The 21,257-nt window shown below is 39.8% G+C and overlaps 2 protein-coding genes across 15 annotated transcripts in view; one reads left to right on the top strand and one right to left on the bottom strand.

Annotated features, from left to right (window-relative positions):
* Positions 1-2,266: 2,266 nt before the first annotated feature.
* TM4SF20 (transmembrane 4 L six family member 20) lies at positions 2,267-11,971 on the top strand (the record flags this gene model as incomplete). The annotated part of the gene is made up of 4 exons (XM_079925453.1): positions 2,267-2,449; positions 8,106-8,171; positions 9,579-9,730; positions 11,680-11,971. 4 exons carry the CDS (start codon positions 2,267-2,269, stop codon positions 11,969-11,971), a joined length of 693 nt encoding a protein of 230 aa, XP_079781579.1.
* MFF (mitochondrial fission factor) overlaps positions 7,501-21,257 on the bottom strand; it is a 44,631-nt gene continuing 30,874 nt past the window's right edge. For 2 of the 14 annotated variants that reach the window (XM_079925440.1, XM_079925446.1), the window contains 2 exons: positions 19,044-19,128; positions 17,281-18,208 (listed from right to left, as the gene is read on the bottom strand). In XM_079925440.1, coding sequence (XP_079781566.1) covers positions 18,077-18,208; positions 19,044-19,128 — 217 coding nt within the window. In that variant the 3' untranslated portion in view covers positions 17,281-18,076. Of the gene's footprint in view, positions 8,284-10,888; positions 10,943-11,844; positions 11,946-17,279; positions 18,209-19,043; positions 19,129-21,257 lie in introns of those variants that run through there. The other 12 variants (XM_079925451.1, XM_079925452.1, XR_013828926.1 and 9 more) reach the window with 11 other exon arrangements.

Below are 21,257 nucleotides of genomic sequence, written 5' to 3'. Positions count from 1 at the left end.
AATTGTCTTCCTCAATATTCATTTCAATGTCATTCTAGTATAGCTTTCGGTACAGTAGAGACTGGAATGATTACCAACTACATTTTCCAGGGACTTCCCTGGTGGTCCAGTGGTTAAGACTCCACACTTCCAATGCAGCGGGCATGGGTTCGATCCCTGGTTGGGGAATTAAGATCCCACATGGGTGGCAAAACTACATTTTCCAGAATACTCTACATCTAAGTCTGGATATTGCAATAATTAGATCAATCCTTGAGCGATATTGAAACGGAGCAGGACCCTGCGGTCCTTGCCTGCCCCCCACCCCATGTCCTCAGCCTGCATTTTGTCTGTAGAAAAACTTTAGAAAAGAGTAAGTTTAATCAGAGAAGTGAGAACATGCAGCAACAAAGGAAAAGAGTCAAAGGAGACCAAATAATAATAGTTTGGTCATTAAGCAAAGTCAAGGACGTTTAGTTCCTCCTCAGGGGCTATAGATAATATTCTGAGCCGTATCCTGTGAGCTGTGTTATAGATACTGAAAGCCCCATCAGGTGGAAGAAGTTAACTACGTGATGACCAGGCTGTAGCCACGACATAAGCTGCCACAATTCCGAGAACAGGTCTCAAGGCAATGGGAACAAACCGACCCTGGAACTGAAGATTAACTGTACTTAAAACAATCAAGATGACCCTGGTCAGACCACTGAATGACCAATTTCAAGATGACTCTCAGAACTGACTGTGCTTTTTCTGCATGTAGCCCCCAGCCTCCGTCTATAAAAGCTCTTGCCCACTGATTGTCAGTGGGGTGGGGAGTCGGCCTTTGGACAGGAGTCCGCCCTCCCCTCGGCAAATTTTCCTTTCCACCAACATGCCTCTTTATTGGCTTCTGAGTGGCGAGCAGCCAGACCCCACTTTCAGTAACAATATGGAAGACAGCAAGGAGGTAGAGGCCCTCTTTCTGCTGCTTCTGTCTGTGGCTGTGCAGGAAGATGGGGGGCAGGGGTTTTGAGTTTTCTGCACAGCCGCAATGTTCCTGGGTCCAGATACTACTTTCACGGAAGCTAAGAAGAAGTTGCAGTGGCAGGAGAAGTCAAATTCAGCGTTCCAGGGTCCTGTCTACCCTTGAGGTTGTGGAGGGGCAGTGGCAGCAGCAGTGGCGGTGGGTTCCTGGACTGCGGCTGCCGTGGTGTATGCATCCCAGAGGTGGCTTCTTGATTTCCCTGCCTTTGTGAGGACTGCAGAGGCAGAAGTTCCCCTGGGGCCATTCAGCAGTCATGTCCTGGAAGGCATTCCTGGAGACTGCCCCTCCAGCCCTCCCAACAGTTTTGTACTCGATTCCCCAATTATCCTTCTTCCAGCTTAGCACAGCTAGAAGAGTTTGGGTTTTCTGCAACTGACAGTGGTACATGAAATACCTTTCTGACCATCTTTTTGTGTCAAATTCTAGCCATCTTCCAAAGCCGAGAGGAATCCTGCTTCTTTGCCCATCTTGATAGAATCCTTCCGTTTTCTTGACTCCTTTTGCTATTTTAGTATGGCAAGTTATTTGTATACTTTTCTATCCTTGGTTTTAGTAACTTTGGCTTTGTTTTCAAAAAAAAAAAAAGAAGCCCACTTAAAGTACTAATAGGGGGATAATTTATTATGAGAATATAGAGGCATCTCACAGTAAACAGACACAGGACCAGCAGTCAGTCTTCATAGGGTAGAGACCAAGAAGTAGAAAGCCTGTTTTGTGTGTGTGAGCATACAGCCTGAAACTGAACCCTAACATTTTGACTAATCAAGAACATTGGCAGTAGAGAAAATGTTTTCTCCCAATCTCATATATATTCATTTTCTTGTTGAACCATTTCAAAATAAGGATCTTCCATAGCTGGTAATAATATCAATACAACAAGAAAAATAGGTTATATTAACTGGATATTCTTGTTTTTACTTTTTATATGGCATACTGGTATAATGTAAAATATGTTAGAAGGGTGTATTTTAAACCCATTTTTCTTATCTGCTGATTTTCATGTATAAATTTACCTAGTAGCAACCACAGATTTTTTTCCCACCTACCTTCCCCACCCCATGGTAACGTAAAATCGTCCTTACTTCCTGCAATACTCCTCATAATAATGTCCTGCCCTACTGGACTCTGAACTCATTTCTGTAATTTTTTTTTTTTTTTTGTAAGTGCTGAGCTTTAACTAGAAAGCTCAGGATAAAAGGCAAGACAGTGCCACAAAAACAGCCACCCTGACAGGGTTTCTCCTCGAACCAGGGGGTGACCATGACCTGCTGTGAAGGATGGACAGCCTGCAATGGATTCAGCCTGCTGGTTCTACTTCTGTTTGGAGTAACTCTCAATGCAATACCTCTAATTGTCAACTTAGTGGAGGAAGGCCAAACTTTTAAAAACCCCATCTCTTGCTTTGAATGGTTGTTCCCTGGGATTATTGGAGCAGGTCTGATGGTGAGTGAAATTTATTTGACTTGATTTGGAGCTATTTTACTGAACACGGTCTAAAGACCATCTTGCAGCCTTGCCGTGAGCTATGTCTTGGCTTAGGATATAGTGAGGATCAGTGAGTACGGTATTAATTTATATTGGCATCAGTGAAGAACAACAATTTAAATGAACTGTGGTACAGGCTAGGGAGCTTGGGCAAAAAATAAGATATTGATAAAAATTGGGCTTCCCTGGTAGCGCAGTGGTTGAGAGTTCGCCTGCCGATGCAGGGGACATGGGTTCGTGCCCCGGTCCAGGAAGATCCCACATGCCGCGGAGCGGCTGGGCCCGTGAGCCATAGCTGCTGAGCTTGCGCGTCCGGAGCCTGTGCTCCACAACGAGAGATGCCACAGCAGTGAGAGGCCTGCGTACCGCAAAAAAAAAAAAAAAAAAAAAAAATTGGTTGGGTAATTACGTATCATACTTCTTCGCATATAAGGCTGCTCTTCCAAGCTTCATAGTTAGTGTTCGGGACTTTTTGAATTTATTCCCTCAGCTTTCCTTTGCCAAAACCAGCTCTGAGTATTCACAGGGAATACGGCAAAAGCGAGAAGTGCTCAAGAGGAAGGGCAAGAACATTCCACGCCCGATGAGTCTCCTGGACGATGACGGTGAGGCATGAACATGGCATGGCCTGCACCGAGGGGAGCTGGCCCGAGAGGTTGGGGACTTGAAACCCTGGCTTTCTGACCTCAGGGATGTTTTGATTCAGATCTTTTACAACCCGTACATCATGGTGCTTGTTTAATGTTCGATCATTTTTAACAGGGCTATCTTTGTTGAAGTCCGTAGCAGAGCAGTGTAAGATAGAACTCCCCAAGGTACCTGGTCATAAGCCACCCGAGGCACCTGTAATACGTGCAGATTCACAGACCTTCTGGGAACTCTGACTCAGTAGGCCTGGGTGGTACCCATGGTGTAGAGCAATAAATCCTGTTTTCAGACATGACAGGATATTGAGATATTCTGGTTGTATATTCTCCAATATACTACTGTTAGCAAATCATTTATCCTGTGATTTTGTTTCCGTATCAGTCAAATGGGGATGTAATTGAAGTTTGAAAATTCAGCATTCAAGAGCCTTGTTTTTGTGATACCACTTGGGTGCTAATAACACCCACTTGTGGTCTCGTTAATGCCAGAGAAATGCGCCTTTGCTTGGATGTATGTGTGTGTGTGTATGTGTGTTACAATGACGATCAGTTATTGCTTCTAGTCTTATTCTAGTCTTATCTCCAGACTTAACATGAAAACACTTGTAGGTCATTATATATGAAAGAGAGACCACTGTTAAGTGCTAACCACTGGGTTCATACATTACACTATCTTATTTAAATGCTATAATAACTTGGCTGAGTAGTTATTAACATTTGTATTTTAACAGACCAGCAAACAGAAGGTTAAGAATGTTAACAAGGTCACATAGTAGGTGTGAAACCCAATTCCAGATTTATCTGACTCCAAAGCTCTGTTTTCCACCAGTATTAGCAACATAATCCTCATCACCTGTCTCAGGCTGACAAAGGGGAAAGACAAGATCTATAACTTAACCCATAAACTTAAGTGACCAGGAAACTGAAGCATAGAAAAATTATATAAATATGAAATCGTTTCAGAGAATCTGGACTTTTTTTTTTTTTTTTTTTTGCGGTATGTGGGCCTCTCACCGTTGCGGCCCCTCCCGCCGCGGAGCACAGGCTCCGGACGCACAGGCTCAGCGGCCATGGCTCACGGGCCCAGCCGCTCCGCGGCATGTGGGATCCTCCCGGACCGGGGCACGAACCCGTGTCCCCTGCATCGGCAGGCGGACTCCCAACCACCGCGCCACCAGGGAAGCCCTGGACTTTTTTTTTGCAGTACGCAGGCCTCTCACTGTTGTGGTCTCTCCTGTTGCGGAGCACAGGCTCCGGCCCGGGGCATGAACCCGTGTCCCCTGCATCAGCAGGCGGACTCTCAACCACTGCGCCACCAGGGAAGCCCTGGACTTTTCTTGTTCCAGGATTAAGTTTGCTTTATCACCTCAATAAATATTAACAATGTGCTGGTATCACGCCAGGCTCTTACTATTACTCGGTATTGTGGAATATCTTCAAAGTATCACACAACCCTTTGAAAAGTTCAATAGACATTTTATAGCTAGAGCCTCTAACTCTAGACTAGGCTCACAAGCAAATAAGTGGGTGATAGAAAGGTTATTTTCTTGATCCTTGGCTATATATAGAATGTGGAAGAATATCTTTTTTCAAAGGGAATTGTGTCCTTTACATCTATCAAAATACTGACTTAGTTCAAAACATTGAACTCTCAATATACTTGTAAATACACAGAAAAGTTAATGAAGAAATCACTGTCGTGATAAGCACTTTTGTCATAGTTCTTGAAATCTTTCTAATCTGTAGCATTTTAAATTAGTATTGTTTCAAAAACAGGGAATTTTGCAGGAAGTAGTCAATAATAAAAACTATGGAATTCATTATCGATTACTCCATAAAATACAGTCATTTTATGGTTTTATGATTTACCCAAAACAGAGGTGAACCTTGTCATCTTTGAAACCATAACTAAGAGTAAAAATGTTACGTAATTACCTTCACCTATTATCTGCTAAATGGAAAAACCCATACACATTCTTTTTCCAAGTCCTGAAAAAACGACTTGAAACGTTTCCTTGAAATGTTTCCTCTAAAAAATAAAGACCATTTTATTTTATAGATTAATTGTAAGCCTAATCTTAATCATGCCTATTTACTGAGTTCACTTATTGTGTAATAATTCACCAATTATTAAAACCTTAACAGAGAAGAAATTGTTGAACGTTACATTAGAAAATATTATGTCTAACAAAAATTTTCAAAATAGATTTTATATAATGAGCCACTGTTTTGTTACTTTCATGTTCAAGTACTTAGAGGAACCCTGAAAGTTTGAATTCTATTAGAGTTGTAATGGTCTAAAGCTCTTCTGTACTTCACTGATGAAATCATATGCCTTATTTCTAAAACTGGATGAAAATATGGATTTCTGTAAGGAAAAATAAACAGTGCTACTTCTTTTCTTTATAAAAACAAACGATTATCAAGAAAAAGTTTCACAAAAACTCATGCATTCAAATGTGCTTAGGAATTGAAGAGAAAGATTATTCTCAAGATTACTTACTTGTGCAGGAGATTATCTGGAAGACTTATAATTCAGTCACATACACACACACACACTTTCACATTTTAATGTTCATCCTATAAAGAGCCCCTCTAATTTCCAAAGCTCTGAATAAGCAAAATGCTTGAAATACAGAGTTATCAAGTTACCCATAATGATGTAACAAAGATGTGTCAACATGCCATGAAGTCAACCAGGTGAGGATTCATACATGATAAGCTATTATTACTTTATAAAATTCCTTTGCAAGAGAAGCGAACTATGAAAGTATCTCTTTCAGCATCTCTGAAATAAATTAACCTTCAAGAAAGTTAGCAGAGTTTAATTTACATCAATAAGGAAAATGGAATGATTTATCCATTTCAATTATAATTTAATGTTGCTCTTTCTTTTAACAGATTAAATTTCTAAATCAGGGGTTAACACGTTTTTTTCTGCGAAAAGCCAGGTAGTGAATATTTTAGCCTCTGTGAGCCAGTCTCTCTCACAATAATTCAACTCTACTGCTGGTGCGCCAAAGCAGCATGGATAATAAGTAAGCGAATGGGCATGTCTGTTTTCATAAAAGTTTATAAAAAAGAGGCAGTGGGCCAGTTTGCCAGTTCCTGTTCTAAATGATTTGTTCCTTAAGCTCAGAAGGCAGTATCACTTCTAAGTACAACAAAAGAAATTTAGCCCATGAACACTGACACCTATTTGGGTACATACATTTCTTTTCCCTTTTCTTCTGGGCTCTCAGCTATGCCTTGAATGGCTAGGCTGCCATACATACACGTGCCCTTTGAATTATAAGAGTGTTGGTGGTCAAGGCAGTATGCAAGCAAAGCTTGATAACAATACAGTGTTTTCCATACGTGACACGGAGTCAGCACATGGTCAGAGTGGGGTGAAGTCTGTCAGGAAAGCTGCCTTGTAAGGCTGTTCAATCCGAGACCTGCTCTGAAAGGACAAAGGTGGACATGGTCTTGGAAAAATGGATTGGGGAAGGAGCAATTAGGAGGAGGACAATGAGATGAGTGAGGGGGTGATGGTGGTGGGGAAGATGAGAAGGTGCAAGCTCTAAGGAGGAACAGAGAATTGCTAGAATCGGCCAGTGTGACTGGAATAGTGGTTGAGTCTGGGCTCTGGAACCCTAATGCGCAACTGTGACTCCCAACTCTTCCACTTTCTTAGGCAAGTTACTCAAGCTTCCTGTGCCTCAGTTTTCCGACCCAGTAAAATGGGGATAATTGGCACCTACCTCATAGGATTTTTTTTTGTGGTACGCGGGCCTCTCACTGCTGGGGCCCCTCCCGTTGCGGAGCACAGGCTCCGGACGCTCAGGTTCAGCGGCCATGGCTCACGGGCCCAGCCGCTAGGCGGCACGTGGGATCTTCCCGGATCGGGGCACGAACCCGTGTCCTCTGCATTGGCAGGCAGACTCTCAACCACTGCGCCACCAGGGAAGCCCTACCTCATAGGATTTTTACGAGGCTGTGAATGAACTAAAACACGTATAGCACCTATAACAGTGCCTGGTATGTTGTTAGAACTCAGTAAAATGTTAGAAAACAAGAGTGGAAGGAGAGAGAGAGAACTACTCAAGGGCAGCTGTGCTGAGACGGCAAAAAACTTATGGCTAAAATATCTTAAGTGTAAGGAAGTAATCGACATTCAACCCTTCAATGATACAAAACTTCTTTCATGAAGAATTTCTAGTTATAGCTGCTGACTAGTTATTAGTAGAAATTTTAACCTAAGGCCTGTGAACATGGCATCATTTCTTACAGCTTTCCCCAGCAATGTGTGTTCCCTTGACACAGAATGTAATACAAGATTTCTAAACATCAGTGTGAAGTGAGATCATTCCATACCATGGATACAGGAGTAGAAAGGAGAATGCAGAACTAAAAGTAATTCTCAAATAATAAGTTTGGGGAACTACTGAGCTGGTGGTGACCCTGAGAGTGAGAGGAAAGTTAGGGAAGTGGGAGAAGGGTAGTGACAGAATTCTTAGCTCCCAACTACCAGGCAGACAAAACCATCGAGTTCCTTTCTGAATCCTTGCCAGATTAATTCACACTATTTTGGGGAAATTGGGTAAGTGGTTGCAGATTATAGTAAAAAAAAAAAAAAAAACGTGAATTTTGGATGATGCAGCCATTCCTTCAGAAACATTCCTCCAAAATAATGAATAAATAACTTTATTTAAAATCCAAGTCTCTCTAATGACTCAAAGTAAAAATGTAGATGGAAGTTTTAAATTGCTATACTGAAATCCCCCATCCTTTCCCCCTTTTCAATCTTTATGGTCCAAATGGGGATCGTTAAGGGTCACAAGATCAAGGACATTGTCACATCTCCTTTTTATTCTCTTAAGCCTCTTGGCTTCCCACAACTGCTGGCAAGTAGAAAGTGAAGATTATTGCTTTATCAACTGATGAGAAGTAATAGTATTCTTTGTTCCTGTTGATGTAATTTCCAGGTCATTCCAGCAACAACGATGTCCTTAGCGGCGAGGAAAAGAGCATGCTGCAATAACAAAACCGGGGTGAGCACAGCACAGCTGGTCTGGTGCATAAGCAGTTACCGGCATCTCAGCAAAGCCGCCGAGGCGTCAGCATCTCCTGAATCACCGTGTGGCTCCAGTGGCAGGGCTGGTCCTAGAAACACGTTATTTAGAATAATTTATATGATAATGCTGAAAGTGTGAAGTTTATCTTTTTGTTTTCCCATAAAAATTTGGTTTTGGAGCGAGCTTTCAGACCTCTCCTCAATCTTCGGTTTCAGTCTAAAAGTTTTCAAAGAAAGGAGATTTATGTCTGCACTCAGGGCTGTAATCAATTTCATAATACTCAAATACTTGTTACTTTTGTGGTGTGTATAAAATACTTAGGGAAAAAGTATCCTCAGTTCTCTTATGCATGTGAAAGACTGGTTTACTAGGAGCAGACTGTTAATTGTCCTTATCCAGTTAAGTTAAAGGAGACAACACTTATTTTTTCAAACATTTGGCATGTATAAAATTGTAACTATGTTAAAAGTAAAGGAAATTCATATTTATTAACCTTCTCTCACTATACTCAGAACATTTTCAAATACGCTATCTTATTTTTCTGAAAACCCATACGTTTTATGATCTGTTTTACTGAGAAATTGATCCTCAGAGAAAGCATATAACCTGCCAGTGTAGCACAGTTATTAGGTAGGTTTGTATCCAAATCCATCAGACTCCAAAATTCCCAGTCATCATACTTTTTATGCCATGAACATTGTTACGAAGTAACACTGAGGGCTCTCATAATTCTTTAAGGAAGCAGGTAGATCAATAAATAAGAAATCACAGTAAATATTCCTGACTGAGCTTGAGGTTTTAAAGCAATGGTTCTCAGCCTGATGGGAACATTAGAATCACCTGCGGAAAAATCTTAAAAATACCAATGCCTGGTGGTCCCCCTGAGATTCTGCATTAGTATCTTTCAAAAGCACCTTGTGTGATTCTCATGTGCTCCCAGGGATGAGAGCCACTGTTTAAAAGGGTACATATTTATAGCCATGAGTTTGGTTTATTTATTTTTTAAATTACCTTTTCCTGACATTTGGTATTCATATAGGATTATAGTTACTTTGCTAGTTATTTACAGTCTATCTTTGTTCCTGACACACTGTAGTGGTCCGTTGAAATGGACAAGGTTCACGTAGAGCATAAAAGTTCAGGTTTTTCAGAAACAGTGGCAAGACCAATGATCTTTTAGCAAGTCTAATGAAATGGCAGGCACTCTGCCCTCTGCCTTCTTGTGTAAGTCACACCTAATCAAACTGTGATCTTAAGATCTAGGACTGTAAGGTGTCAGCAGAATGGCAGCAGCTGATGATAAAGACTGCATGTGCTGCTGAAACTAGAAACAGACAGGCAACATGTAACAACATGTGCAAATGTGCCTACTTTATTTTTCAGATGTTTCTTTCATCACTTCTGAACGTGATCACAGTCACTGGAGCTGCATACTGCCTGACGGTGTCCATCCAGGCTCTCGCGGAGGGCCCTCTCATTTGTAACTCTCAAGGCAACAGAACTTCCAGTTGTGAATTGACATTTGAAAACTTAACGTGAGTAACCTTTTGCCGTCTTACACAGCTGCAGCTAGTTAGGTTAGGATAGTGTGGTGCTGACCCAGTGCCATGTTATCTGGCGTGGGACAGATTCTTAGGTATTTAGCACATTAATCGCAATTGGCCCAATCGCAGAGAAATGGAGGAATCACTGCATTCAGAGTGCTTTGGGTATGGTCTCGTCTAAAAGGAGTAGTTGAGTTAGATGGATTATCCTTGTCCTTTAAAAATCTACAGCTGCATATGTGCATGTATATTAAAAAGTTCTGGAAATATACACCAAAAACTTAACTTTCATCTTTGGAGAATGGTAATGGAGGATGCCCTGGGGGAAGGAAGGGAGCACTGACTTTCTCCACTTCTGATCTAATTTAATCTGTAGACCCTGGGACTTCCCTGGTGGTCCGGTGGGTAAGATTCTGTGCTCCCAAGGCTGGGGGCCCGGGTTTGATCCCTGGTCGGGGAACTAGATCCCTCATGCATGTCCCAACTAAGAAGTCTGCATGCCGCAACTAAAGATCCCGCGTGCCACAAGGAAGATCCTGTGCACCGCAGCTAAGACCTGGCGCAGCCAAAATAAATAAATAAATATTTTAAAAAATTGTAAGCCCTAAGCATATATTACCTTTATAATTTGATAAACTGAATAAAAACACAATAAGTAAAAAAAAAATCTAGAGGCTTACCTATAAGCCTTAAGAAAGAAACAAAGCAGCAGCCAATGGAATCATGCAAACATAATAGAAACACAGTCAGCATGACAATGAATCAAAAGTTTAACTCACAGAGTAACAAATAATGCTGAAGAGTTACATGGAAATGGCTCATTTCAGTCTTGTAAGATGGTTCTGGGCCTGAATCTAGGCACAATTTGTAAAACTGGAAGAAAAGAACAACCTAATTCATTCGTTACCTATATATTGTTCAGTATGGAAAATAACTAGAATTCACTTTTGTAGTTACATGAAAATTTTTTTTTCCCTTTTTCCTTATCTCGCTGCATTAAAAAAGAAAAATCTCTCAAAATTTGCCTACCACAGCTGTTGTGGATCAAAATCCAAAGAAATTCCCTTTACTAGTAGAGCTGGAGTAGAAAATTAGAGATTTCAACCACACATGCTATACACATTCAGTCCTCAGCGCATGGCTACTCACCATGTACCAGGCGCCAGGCCAAGCTGGAGGTCACAGCATCAAGGTATTCCCACTCTAGTTGGGGAGACAGACAGTTACGGAGAGTAAACAATTACAGAAGAGTGACCCTACGCTCGCTGCAAACTGCACTGAGCATACTCATATTCCACGTGCTGACATGCTGTTGTTCCTCCCAGGCTGCACATCAGTTGCTGGTATGCAGAAATGCAAACTCTCTAAGAACACTTAGTCCTACTGTAGAAAACCAAAGATAAATCATGTCAGGACAGATGTGTTAGGGCTAAAAGTTTCTCATTCTCCATACCTTGTTACAACAAGGTTTTAACCAGACATATTTGAAATGCCTTTTGTGAGTAAACATTGTACATCGGGTTTAAGAACAGACGCAACACACCAGTTTTGCACTAAGAACTGAGCTCCTTGAACGGGGGAGCTTGTTTTAGTTTCTTTAGCCAGTAGAAGAGTGCCTGCATGAATAGGTGCGACCACAGGAAACTTAATATTCAACCCTTTCTGACATAGAAAATTTCATACAGTTCAACCTAAGAGTAGATCCTCTGTAGATGCTTGTTGAGTGATGGGATATACGATGTCAACGTTTTACAACTGTTAAGAGTACAACGGCACATGCTCAGAAACCCTCACCTTAGCTATAGTTTCTGGGCACGATGTTTCAAAAGCACTTTCTGTTTTACCATACATGTCCTTTTCTAGGCACAATGCTGCATTCTTTAGACGGTCAGTGGTATTCCTGAATATCTTATCTTTATCATTTCTTTCATTTTGTCCAGTGCCATTCATCCAGAATCCTTCAATCTGCAGTGGTTCTTTGACGACTCTTGTGTTTCTCCTACGGATTTCAATAATCCCTCCAACAACAACACAACAGCCAGTAACTGGAGAACATACAGCTTACACTTCAATTCTATGGAAAACAAGCATAGGATTATCCATTTCTCAGTATTTTTAGGTCTACTGCTTGTGGGCATTCTTGAGATCCTGTTTGGGCTCAGTCAGATACTCATCGGCTTCCTTGGCTGTCTGTGTGGAGGAGTCTCTAAGCGAAGAAACCGAATTGTGTAGTTTAATAATAAAAAAATGGAAATACTAGTTTGAACCATTTTAGAATGACATTTAAAAGACATGCTTTTAGAAATTCAATAATGGAACATTATCTAGAAAGCTGTGGATGAGTCAGTTTAATCCAAAGGTTGTTTTTAAAGTCACCTTTGATGTACTTAAAAAACAAGTCAAGCTTCCACACTGAAGCATGTTGGTAAATGCACATTTTCATATGGAAAGAAAAATATCATCAGTGGTTGACTTTGGGGAAAAGTGGAGAGAAGCTTTCAATTTGTTTTGTGTCTTTCTGTACTATTCGGATTTTCTAACTATGTTCTCATATGTGGAGAAAGGAAGGGAGGGAAGGAGGAGGGTAAGCAGGAACAGAAGTTATACTGGAAGCCAAAGTATGGGACCTTTTTATTGCATTTCTTTATACTTCAAAAAGGTTAAATATATACAGTTGACCCTTGAACAACACAGGTTTGAACTGTGCAGGTCCACTTATAATGCAGATTTCTTCCAAGAGTAAATAAACACTAGAGTACTACACGATCTGCAGTTGGTTGAATCGGTGGGTGCAGAGTCCTGGATACAGAGAAACCCAGCATATGGAGGCCCAACCAAAAGTTACATGTGGATTTCTGACTGCGTGGAAAGCTGGCGCCCGTAACCCCTGAGTTATTCAAGTGTGAACAGTAATCTAAATACAATCAAGTTTTTAGACCTAATTCAGCTTACAGAAAATCCAGGGAAAGAGGACATTATTCAGACAAATTCAAAAGGTGGGACAGTAAACAGTCAATGGTCCCCTGTTTTCAACAAGAAAATGTAGTATAAGAAAAATAAAAGGTTGGATGGGTGGAGGGAACTATTCTAGATTAAGAGAGCAAAGAGACAGACATGATTCAACCAAATAGATTACGTGAACCTTGTTGGGGATAACTGGGGGAACCTGCACAAGGACTGGTTTAGGTAATATTAAGGGCTTACTGTTAGTTTTTTTATGCCTGATGATGGTTTTATGGTTATGTAGGAAAATGTCCTTATTTTTCAGAAATGAATATTTATGTGTTTGGGGGAAAATGCCATTTCAGTTAAAAAATGAAGCAACTGAAAAATGTTACGTTTAGGTGACAGGCATATGGCAATTCATTACACTCTTCAATTTTCCTATGTTCGCATTTTTCGCAATAATTAAAAAAACAATAAATATCTAGGGAAAAAAAATCAGTCTTTCGAAATCTGGCTTATATATATGCCACACTTTAAGACAGGATAACGAAACAGCATATTTACCATATTAAAATGTTATAAAATAGACAAAACTCAAAATCTACAATTTTCTGAATATGATCATTCCTGCTTTTTTTTCAATTATTTATATTCACTGGGCTTAAGATTTTAGAAATAATTTACAATACATATATTATAGCTGTCCCCCTCCCCCCAATCAGTAACATCAAGAACTTATACGCATTTTTTTCTGAACCCATTTACTGTATAAAGACCTTCTTCCTATACTCCTATAAATACCTATTTATCCTTAAGGTCTAGCTTAAAAATCTACTATTTGAAAAAGCCTTCCCAGAGTGCATGATTTCAACAAACTAAGTTAGCACTTACCCAAACCACGATTATCATACCTGTCACAATGTAACGTAAATATTTTTGTTTATAAATCCATCACTTTAACACAATTTAAGAGAACAGGGACCATGTCCTTCTCATCCATTTATTCATTAGCTCTTTCCTTCTTCAGGTCCTCAGCAAGGCCTCTTCTCTGCCCAGCTCCCACCTCTCACTCCCACCTGTCTAAGCTCTGGCTAAATCCTCTTCATCTTTCAGACTTCAGCACAAGTATCACTTTTTCCGAGGCTTTCCCTAACAGCCTAATGGAAGGCAGGCTTCCCTTTACTCTCTCCTTTAGCGTTCTTTCATTTACAGCAGGGGTCCCCAACCCCCGGGCTGTGGACCGGTAGCGGTCCACGGCCTGTTAGGACCCGGGCCGCACAGAAGGAGGGCAGTGGGCGCGCGAGCGGAGCTTCAGCATCCGCCGCTCCCCGTCGCTCTCATTTCCACCTGAACAATCCCCCACTACCCCGTGGAAAAAACGTCTTCCACGAAACCGGTCCCTGGTGCCAAAAAGGTTGGGGACTGCTGACTTAACAGTACTGATCACAATGGCAACAGCATTTTAATGTGTACTTGTTCCTTAAATTTCACTCTCCCCCATAAGACCATAAGCTGAATGGGTACAGGGATATTTTTCTTTTATTCACTCCCGGGAGAGTCAGTACCAAGTACCGTGCCCGATACAAAGTAGGGCCACTACGAATATTTTGTTGAATGAATTAATCCTATCTTTAGTACTCAGCTTTTAGCCAAGACTCAACACTTATTAAATGAATGTCAAACTGCCAAGAGCCACAAAATTAAAACGCAAGTAAAATAAACACGACAGCTCACTGTATTTGACTGAACAAGTCAATGACAGTGCATATAATCTTCATTAGCCTGGAAATGGGTGAGAGATGACCCCAGTTTGCTACAGGGTCATGAACAGACGTGAGCCTCTCATGTCAGAGGGCAAAAGAAAGGATGGCTGGCAGTAGCACAATCAGCTGAAATAGCTGGCAAGTTAGTTCTTTGCAATTTTGGTCTTGTGGAAACTGCAGCCTTGATTAAATGCCTAAAGCCGATGGGCCACTTGTGGTGAGGTGGCTCTTGGGGACATGCCATCTCCACCCCGGTACCTAAACTTACAAATGCACGTCTATACACCCCCCCCCCCCCACATACAACATGCACCTAGTCATCTACAAAGCTCATTGTTTTTTATTTCTCACTTCCATTCCCATGTTCAATCTCACGTTGGAATCTTTATACTTTTATTTTTTTACTGCATCCACCATCTGAAACACTCTCTCCCTGTTCTTGGGCATATATCTCAAATTCCTTCTCCTTCATAAAATTATTTTTATAATCCTCTACTTCTTTAATAAGCCTTATTTCCCTCCTCCTCCATTAATCTGTCAATTCCTTAAGAGCAGGGCTTGTGGTGCATCTGCTATAACCGCTTACTACTGAGGTCAGTGCTGTGCACACACGACTCTCTACTTACTGACACGATAATACATTGTAAGTAAAAGAACAAGTTACGGTAGTTACATTTTTCCAAACTTGAGGCCAGAAGAAGTTCAATTTCAGTATCAAATATGATCAAGAAGCTGGATAACAGACATTCATGCAGGAAAAGAAGGAAAGCTCTCTTGCAAATATATTTTCATAAAATTATCCCTCAAAGTGTCAATAACCAGCAAATGCTTCAACAAGTATTCCTAGAAGTGAAAAACGCCCAACCATTAAACAGAGTTCCGAAAGTAGTGGCACAATGTACTTGGCTACACTTGTACTTGCTACTTAGTTGTATGGCACTAGTGAGTATGGTAGGTTGATTACTGTTACTGGCCCTGACTGTATCCTTTTCTTCCACTGTTCCCTGCATCTGGAATCTTTTCTTCATTCTCTGCTTGTTGAAATCATATATTTATTTATTTCAAGGTTCAGCTCAAATATCTAAGAAGTATTTCTTGACCATCCTGACCAGGAGTGAATCTGATCCTCTCAACTCCCAAACCACTTTCTTACAATGATGAAAAATGACTTCTAGGGAAGGGAGGCTGGCATAGCTGGACTTGGTTTTGGAGTTAGAGAGACTCAAGCTCTTTTGTTTTTAGATCTGTGACAAGGTGAAGACATGTTTCTTTGTTGTCCCCTTTTGGTTGCTAAGTTGATTTCTCATTTACCCTTTCACTGAGGGTGTAGTTTTCTGGGGTTTGAGTTTCATGCAGGAGTCTCCTGTTATAGCTAATGCCTGCCTAGGAAGACATGTAATTATATCTCCTACCCCCGTATAGCCATTAAGAGAGAAAGTTCTAGGTCTCCAGTGTTTGGTAAAAGTCAATAGGGAGAAAAATAGCTTTTGTGCTTATCTCCTGGAATTCCTGCTCATGTTCATTTTTGACTTTTATGGAATCAATCCTTTTCATGTCTGCCCAACAAAAGAGGTGTTAACTTTATCCACTATTCTTTTTAATTTAATTTAATTTATTTATTTTTGGCTGCGTTGGGTCTTCGCTGCTGCATGCAGGCTTTCTCTAGTTGCAGCGAGTGGGGGCCCCTCCTCGTTGCGGTGTGCGGGCTTCTCATTGCGGTGGCTTCTCTTGTTGCAGAGCACGGGCTCTAGGCAGGCGGTTATCAGTAATTGTGGCTTGTGGGCTCAGTAGTTGTGGCTCGCGGGCTCTAGAGCGCAGGCTCAGTAGTGGTGGCACACGGGCTTAGTAACTCCACAGCATGTGGGATCTTCCCGGACCAGGTCTTGTACCCATGTCCCCTGCACTGGCAGGTGGATTCTCAACCACTGAGCCACCACGGAAGCCCTTATCCATTGTTTTTTAAATCATTTTTGTAGTTTCAATTATTCACAGAAATTACCTTGAGATATACATATAAAGATAGAATATAATTAATGACATCATTAGGATATTATGAAAGTCAGAAGACTTTCATGGGTAAAAAAAATTGTCACCAAACTCAGGATAAACCCTAGGAATTAAAGAAAAGAATCCTTCCTCCAAGTATTTTTTTTTTTTTGGAAGGACAGGAGAGAAGCAAGAATAGAACAGTTCAATATACCTACATCTAAGGAATTTCCCCTAATTGTCTTTCTCAAAACTCACTGCCTTGGTAGAAAGACACTGAAGATGTATGGAGAATACTGCACCTAAGTAAAATTCTATCCATTTCTGAAACAAAAAAAGGAAAAAAAAAGTTTGGCAACTAAAGGTTCCCAGCACTTGGTTTCATTGATGCATTTAATCTCATCAGATTTAGTATATCAGCTAAATACAATGGAAAAAGCAACACAACTGAAGGTTTTTTTTTTTTTTTTTGCGGTACGCGGGCCTCTCACTGTTGTGGCCTCTCCCGTTGCGGAGCACAGGCTCTGGACGCGCAGGCTCAGCGGCCATGGCTCACGGGCCTAGCCGCTCCGCGGCATGTGGGATCTACCCGGACCGGGGCACGAACCCATGTCCCCTGCATCGGCAGGCGGACTCCCAACCACTGTGCCACCAAGGAAGCCCAACTGAAGGTATTTTTAGCTGAACCACTTTATAGACACTACAAATTACAAAAACAGCTGTATCAAAACCAGCGCCTACCACTACCAGGACGAAGATCTGAAAGGAAGCAAGTGGGTTCTTACTACCTGCCAAGTCATTAATTGCTTTCCTTGCTCCAGAGCCGGGAAAACTTAGGTGCATATAAAGAAACATAATATGGAATATAGCTCACAGCACAATATGATGAAATAAAATCTTTTGATACACAAATATAGCTTTGGTTGACAGTTTATTAAATACACTACATTTGTACCTTATTCTGTAGTTTTTTAAATCATTCACACAAGGACTTAGTAAAAATGTACTTTATAGAAAACCATCTGCAAAACTAAAATAAAAATAAAAATGCACATTTTGCCCTCATCTTAAACTGCTGAAAATGTTAGGAATTATTTTATTGAAGGTGATCCTGAAACATGAGGTGACTTGAGTTTATTAAATCTGACACCAGACCATGACTTCAGTAGTGTTAATGTTGAAATGTGGATGCAAAAATGTCTATTAACTAAACTGTTTAATCTAACAGTGTTTGAGAAACAGGACAATATAAAGTATTATTTTTCCTTTACAGACACTTCTCTAAATCCATTTTCTGTACACTTTTTTCTCTCCCATTCATAGAATTAGCTATGCAGACTGATGAGGCAAAAACAAAACAAAACAAAACAACAAACAAACTAGGTCCTATTTACAAAACATGCAAACGGAGAATTTTAAGTAGGTGTTATGGCAGAACTGGTTAAAACTAAATACAGTCGAGTGACAGGACATACCTTTACTTCTGCAAATACAAGTCTTTCCCCCATCCTTTCTGGGAGAAATACATTTTCAGGGTGGGGACTGTAAAACGGCATACAATGCAAAGACAGAAATAAAGAGGTTTGCAAATTCTTTATATTTCCAGCTGTTGAGACAATATTTTTGAGAGTTGAGGTTACCTCTAGCGGCGAAACCAGAGCCAGCTATTAAGCAGCCAGAATGCTACAGTAATTGAATACATGACCATTTCTCTTTTAGCACGTTCTTTGTTCTCCTCTTCCAGAAGTTGTAGACGTCTATTTAGTTTGATTATCTAAGTAAAAAACAACATCAAAAAATGAATAGAAGCTTTAATGCATGATGCAATCAGATTCTTACAAAGTAGTTTAATTTGTAAAAAGAATGATTACAAACATGAAGAGTTTCATTTGGAGCAAAATAAAGAAAGCTATATATAGAAAAAATGTTACCCACGACAGCTTAAGTTCACTTAAATTCTCTTCTCTTATGAGCTTCTGTCACTCAGCTTCAGTTTTTCACCTTTAACCTGCTTTAACTGTTTTATGCCTTCTCTGAGTTACTAAAAGGATCCCAATAATTAACCTACTATAGTGGGCCCTGTGACCTGCCACCCTTCAGGACTAAAAGGCTAATTCTCTACCTGTTAGGAGTGTCACTGGTTGACAGCACTGTCCTCGGCTTTGGTCCCTACTGTGAATAGCTCTGGGCTGAACAACTGTCTTGCCCAAGTTCATGCTCCCTTATGAAGGCAGCATGAATCCACCGACTGGTCTGTGATGGGGTTAAAAGGCCCAGGCCGCTTGCTCCAACTGTGAAGGGTCATCTCAGCTTCAGAGCAATTTATGGATGCACTGGTTTGCTTAAAATGTTAGGATTCTTTGTTATTGGCTAGAATTACGTCAATCCATTTTGGTAATACTGCTTTATGCTGATCAAAACATGTAAATAGTAGTTTAATATGTCTTTAATCAAAATGGGAAAGTCAATTATGGTTTAATAAATAGTTTGATAAAATATTTTAATCCATGGGTTCCACTGGACAGAAAATGATAAAATGTTAGGAACTACCACTTTAAATATTATATGAATATAATTTAGGATTATATGGTATTTGGTACATTAAATACCTGTCGTCTTAATGAAGCTGCATCTACAACAGTCATGTCATCTGAGGTTCCTTCAATCGTTGTATCTATATGTGAAATGCCATACCTAGCAGATAAGAAATAAAAATATGATTTAATATTAGAATAGAACTAAAAGTACCTGGCAAGTCAAATCACGTAATATATTGTGTAATGCTCAGAGAACTGTTAAAAAGACTGGTATTTAACAGTACAAATTACTAAAATATTTACCAATCTGAACGGGTACTAACAAAGGAAAGGAAAGAGCTTAGCTTAACAACTACCTAGAATACTAGGAAGGTGTCCTGAAAGTTTGAGAAAGAGAAGAAACCCTGACTAAAGATATAAATAAAGAGACACCTTTCAACTCAGAGGGATGGGCAGTGTTAACAAGGATACCTGGCTGAAAAGATCTGAGAGCTGCTGTGCTAGCATGTAACGAAATACAATTCTCCCACCATCTGATGTCTGTATGTGGTTCCTCAGAAGTCCCTGCTGAGACTCACGGCAGGGAACACAAAGTAAACAAACTCCAGCTGAAAAAGGAAGACTCTGACCATGTTTTATTTCTCCTACTCTTCTCAGTGCCTCTTCTCTTGCCATTTCCACTCTTCACTTCTTATTTCCAATTACTTATTCTCTACTGTGTCTCCATAGAAGCAATTATAAAATCACCTGAATACATCCTGTCACTACATTCAGATCCAGAATTTAAATACTATAATTAAGAAGCGGTGTATAAAATAATACTGGAAAGCCACTAAGACAAACCTTAGAGAAACATTAAAAAGTATTTCTTGTTCAAATGCAGTTACTTCTAAAGGCGCACCGATTTTTAAATGAATGACAATAAACTTCTGAGATACAAATGCACACAAATGCTATTATTCCTCTTTGCCCAGATTTCCACTTTTAAAATATATTTTAATTAAGATACAATTCACATACCATATAATTCACCTCGTATATTTATATCCTTACTATTTGAATCCTGTATGGTTATTTCAGTAAAATGGCACATTAACTTTTCCAAATGAGTGGATCATAAATAAACTGAATTTAAAAGTTACTCCTATGTAATCTACAGAGTTGGCACATAGAGCGTAATATTGATATTTTTAATATTTCAAGCAAGTCCCTATTACAAAAAGCATATTACCACACAAACGTGTATGAAGAGAATTATATTTTTCCTCCAGACACGTTAAAGACAAGTCTATTCAGAAAATCCTTTTGTTACAAATGCCACTGAAAATAATTCAAAAATACTTTAATAAATAACATAAAACAATTTTTAATTGTATAATCCTGCAGTGTCATCATTCTGAACGCTGATTTTAATTACACAGGTTGCAGTTTCAATGATAGATGGTATGTACTGACTTTAGATAATCTAGAACAATCTCTAAATGTTCTTTTTAGGGCTAAATTAACTTACTTTCTCCTAATCTGCCCCTTCCTTCATGGGAACACAGCAAATATACTGGAATACCGAGAGTAACGGCATCAGATAGAGAAGTTAGCTACTAAGTTAGTAGGTGCTAAGAACTATGGCTTTACAAACATCTGAGTTAATTATTCCTTTGAACATTAAGCAGAATTCTTAAACAATTAGTGGAAAACATAAGGGTTGAAGATTCCTCTTCTCTACACTTTATCCTCAAAATAAAACTCTTCTATTTGTGAGGTCATACATGAGATAAATAATTGGGAAAAAAACAACAAACAGTAGAAGCAATTGCTTCAAAGGTAAAGGGACCCAGACTGAAGAGAGAGAATGAAGTATAACTGAAAGGGACTCCCCACAATTTAGATCCTGAACTAACTAAGGTTTTAAATATCTGTAAAGGAAATCTTCATTTGCTAAGAAAGCTAAGGATATGACAAAAGACTTTACTTGTATAATTTGACTTAAAACTAAAACCTGTATTGATCAGAGCTAAAAACTCTGTAAGAAATCTAAGTCAGATCACTGCCTGAAAATACTTTCACAGAAAAATAAAAGGATCACAAACTTACGAGAAATACACAAGGAAAAACTTAAAACGGACTGAGTTAATATTGTAAAAAGAAACAAGTCAGCGGAGTGGAAAGGGACCCCTAAGGACACACTTTTCAATTTTCTAACCTAAATTCAGTATTAATGAGAAAACAGTATTTCCCTCTTTTCTTGCCTAAAAATGAACGTGCCAGCTTGCTTCCTCTCATCATAGA

This window comes from Stenella coeruleoalba (genome assembly GCF_951394435.1).
Source record: "Stenella coeruleoalba genome assembly, chromosome: 6".
In the NCBI taxonomy this organism is placed as follows: domain Eukaryota; kingdom Metazoa; phylum Chordata; class Mammalia; order Artiodactyla; family Delphinidae; genus Stenella; species Stenella coeruleoalba.
The sequence above is the reverse complement of the archived record's forward strand: the minus strand, read 5'-3'. Positions and strand labels throughout refer to the sequence as shown.